This window comes from Coccinella septempunctata, chromosome 3, assembly GCF_907165205.1.
Source record: "Coccinella septempunctata chromosome 3, icCocSept1.1, whole genome shotgun sequence".
Lineage (NCBI taxonomy): Eukaryota > Metazoa > Arthropoda > Insecta > Coleoptera > Coccinellidae > Coccinella > Coccinella septempunctata.
The window spans coordinates 16,486,841-16,490,815 of record NC_058191.1 but is presented as its reverse complement, the minus strand read 5'-3'; the positions used below and the strand labels follow the sequence as shown (position 1 = coordinate 16,490,815).

Here is a 3,975-nt window from a genome sequence, read left to right as displayed (position 1 = left end):
TAGCTTTTCTGCTTGGACCGTAAACAGTTTTAATAGCTTCGAAAAAACGCCTGTAGTCATGGTTATCGGCGTAAGCTTGTATTTCCCTAGCTTTTTCTTTCCACCAGCTGTCCTTGATTTTTCTTATTTCTTGACGGACCTCGCGTTTTATCTTTATGAAACCTATTTGGGCTGCAACATCGCCAGGCTTGTTAATTGCGGTTTTCATCGCTTTGTGTTTTGCGTCCAAAAGGGGTGCGATATGAGTTTCGCTGTCGGCAAACCAGTCTGGGGATTTTCGGGAGCGTTCTGTGCCCAGTATTTCTTTCGCTGTATTGTGTGAGGGATGACTTGAAACGGAGCCAATGAGTCTCAATGTCGTCGTTATAATCCGGTGGTGTTAGGCTATCTTTGACGGCAGCTGTGAATCTGTCCTTTGTAGAAGGGTTTTGTAGTTTGGATATTTGAAGGCGCCCTCTTAGATACTTCGGCTTGCGTTGGTATTTTGGGCGCATTGAGATTTTCATTCTCGAGATTACCAGCCTATGATCAGTCCAGCACTCCAGATCTGCTCTGGGTTTAGTGACCAACACCTCTTTCAGATCTTTCCTTCTCACGATCACATAGTCGAGGGTATGCCAATGCCCTGAGCGCGGGTGGCGCCAGGTCCCCCTTGAATTGGGTCTCGTAATAAAAAGGTGTTCGTTATACACAGATTGTGTTCTGCACAAAGAGCCAGCAGACGTTCTATATTCGAATTGATGCTGTCTGTGCCGTGTTTCCCTATTATTCCCGGCCATAGTTCTGAGTCTTGACCTCTGCCCATTCTAGCGTTGAAGTCTCCAAGGGAATAATTCGTTCCCGTTTTGGGATTTTACTTAATGTAGCAACGAGTGTTTCGTAAAAAGTGTCCTTTAAGTTGTCAGAGGAGTTCAAAGTGGGTGCGTATACTGCAATGATGTTAACAAACGTGTTATTCGCTGCAGGAAAATGTAGGGTCATTAAACGTTCTGAGATACCAACTGGATTTTCGGTAAGTTTGGGGGCCAGGTCGTTTCTAATGGCAAAGCCTACGCCATGTTGTCTGATTTCGCCTTCCGGCAAGCCTTTCCAGAAAAAAGTATACGCTTGTTCTACCAAGCTGCCTTCGTCCGAAAAGCGTGTTTCGCTTAAAGCAACTATTGTAATGGATGTTCGTTGCAGTTCCTTATCGATTAGGGCAGTACGCCTCTCTGGTCGGTCGGCCTTGGGGTTGTCTAGCAAGGTTCTGACGTTCCATGCTGCAAAAGCTATGTGCTTTTCATTGGTGTTTGTTCGATGATTCACTCGCTCAGGCACCCTTCCCCGGAGATCCGAATGGGAGGGTATTTTACCTCCGGATACGAATTTTGTCCTGTTCGACTGATCCATCTTTTTGTAGGAGCTGCGTTAGGAGGTGTTCAAAAGCTGCACTGGTAACGCTGTCAGTGCAACTTTGGTTGCGGCTACGACTAGATTATCCTGTGGCACAGGTATCCAGATGACAAGGTCTGAGACGTTACTTGAGCAACGCAGAGAGCCATTTCCTGCTCAAGCCAATGTTTAGGCTACGTAATTGTGGAAAACAGAGTTATACCGCTCATGTTCGGTCGCCAGAGCCTCGTTCGTAAGAAAAGGGTGCACCGCGAGTAGGTGAGGTTGGCATTTGAGTGGAGAGGCTATAAAACGCATCCTTTCCCCTTACACCCCAATATTACACTTTGCCGAATTGACCACAGAAATCTCAATTCCTATCTGAACTATCGAACTGAAACTCAACACGTATATCTCAATTCAAAAATTAGTAAAGTTTCGAGATTTGGATCGAATAGATCCAACAGATTCTTAGGAATTGATATCAAAATCAATCGAATCGACCTCCGATCTCCCTTTCTGTCAGAAGCAACGAACTGAAATTCAACTTATGCATCTCAATTCGAAAACTATCTACAGTTTCAAGATTTGGCTCGAATTGATCCAACAATTTTTGTGAAATTGATTTCACACTTTGCCGAATTGACCACTGAAATCTCAATTCCTATTTGAATTATCGAATTGAATGAAACTGAAAACGTATATCTCAGTTCAAAAATTGTGTACGAATTCTGATGGTCAATCAATAAAAGAAAAAGTTCTATTCATCATGAATTGTTCGATCAAGGAGACTCAAATTTCGAAATAATAACTTATGATAAGAATATCCGGGAACCTTGACAGGAGCGACTTCCACAAGTCTGGGAAGAATAGTTTCGGTCCGTCAAAAATGAAATATCGGCCTATTTTCCATATCGCATTCGTCCGAAATACGATGCAATGATGAACCCAATAATTGTTACAAATAAAAAATTCTAAATTCCTCGAGATTTCGCAGGAAACTTGCAATTTCAAGTCCTTAGCAATAATTTACCAACCAATCGCCCGTCAAATTTCCGTCAACTTCGCTAATGTCGGTACCACTATCAGAAGAAATCTAAAGTGTAAAGGTTAAACAATGACATTTTCAACTTCCGAGTCTGAAATGCAACAGGCAACTACGCCCGCCACTGCTGTTGGTAAGACGCTAAAAAAAGCTGAGAAAAAAACCTCAGCAAGGTCAAAACATGTCAAACCCAGCCATCCCCCAACTTCCGATATGGTTAATAGTGCCATCAAAGGATTGAAAGAAAGGAGCGGATCCTCGTTGCAAGCTATCAAGAAATAGATCGGTTCGAATCACAAGGTCGATTCTGAAAGACTTGCACCGTTCATAAGAAAATATCTTAAGACCGCTGTACAGTCCGGTTCCTTGATTCAGACCAAAGGAAAAGGAGCGTCTGGTTCTTTCAAATTGGCCGCTGGCGGTTCTACAACAAACGTTGTTGCGAAAAAATTGGTCAAGTCGGCCGATGGAGCAAATAAGAATGCATCACCTACAATGGCAGCCGACAAGAAGAACACATCACCTGCCAGGTCTACATCTACAGTGAGTAGGTCGAAAAAGAGAGCGGCAATTGCGAAAGAAAAGAAGTCAAAATTAACGAAATCTCCCTCGAAAGCTAAGAAGGCAAACAAATCGCCGACGAAGAAGCCCAAAGCACCGAAACCAAAAACGGTCAAATCAGTAACGGCTCCGAAGAAAGTAACGTCTCCCAAAAAGAAAAAGTGAAACGTATATAATTTTGGAAGGAAAAAAATTTGAATCCGGTCCTTTTCAGGGCCTCTAGAATTTTCTATCAAATATTACTTTTATAGATTTTCACTCGCTAGAGATACGATGTCATACAAGATGTTTTCATCGAACACGGTAGGTAATTTTTTTCGGAAAATGTAAATATTTTTGAAAATGCTATCACATAAGTGCCGAATTCTAAAAATCATTTGACGGTCAGCAATTTTGCCGAATAATTTCAGGTGCAGAATATTCACGATTTCTTTCAAGCTATCCGATCAAAAAATCATGAAAACTAATATAATATTCGAATTGATCCAACAGTTTTCGAGATATTCATATCATACTTTGCCGAATTGACCACTGAAATCTCAATTCTTATCTAAACTATCGAACTCTAATTCAACACGTGCACCTCAAATCGAAAACTGTGTACAGTTTCGAGATTTGGGTCGAATTATTCCAATATTTCCTTAGGAATTGAAATAATACTGTGTCGAATCGAACACTGAAATATCAATTCCTATCAGAACTATCGAACTGAAAGTTAACATGTCCATCTCACTTCGAAAACTATGTGTAGTTTCAAGATTTGGGTCGAACTGATTCAACAGATTTTGAGAAATTGATATCAAACTTTGCCGAATTGACCACTGATATCTCGATTCCTATCTGAACTATCGAACTGAAATTCAACATGTGTATCTCAATTCGAAAACTTTGTACAGTTTCGAAATGTGGGTCGAATTGATCCAACCTTTCCTTAGGAATTGAAATCGAACTTTGTCGAGACGACCTACGAAATTTTCAGTTCTATCAGATCAACGAAC

General features: G+C 41.3%; 1 protein-coding gene across 1 annotated transcript; it reads left to right on the top strand.

Annotated features, from left to right (window-relative positions):
* The first annotated feature begins 2,488 nt into the window (after positions 1 to 2,488).
* On the top strand, positions 2,489 to 3,142 carry LOC123310290 (histone H1B-like). Its single transcript, XM_044893756.1, has 2 exons — positions 2,489 to 2,632; positions 2,699 to 3,142. The coding sequence occupies exons 1-2, from the start codon at positions 2,489 to 2,491 to the stop codon at positions 3,140 to 3,142; spliced, it is 588 nt and encodes a 195-aa protein (XP_044749691.1).
* The last annotated feature ends 833 nt before the right edge of the window (positions 3,143 to 3,975 follow it).

Coding starts and splice junctions, on each gene's coding strand:
- LOC123310290 (XM_044893756.1), top strand. CDS start 2,489: ATGACATTTTCAACTTCCGAGTCTGAAATGCAACAGGCAACTACGCCC. Junction 2,633..2,698: donor ATCCCCCAACTTCCGATATG/GTTAATAGTGCC, acceptor ATCAAGAAATAG/ATCGGTTCGAATCACAAGGT.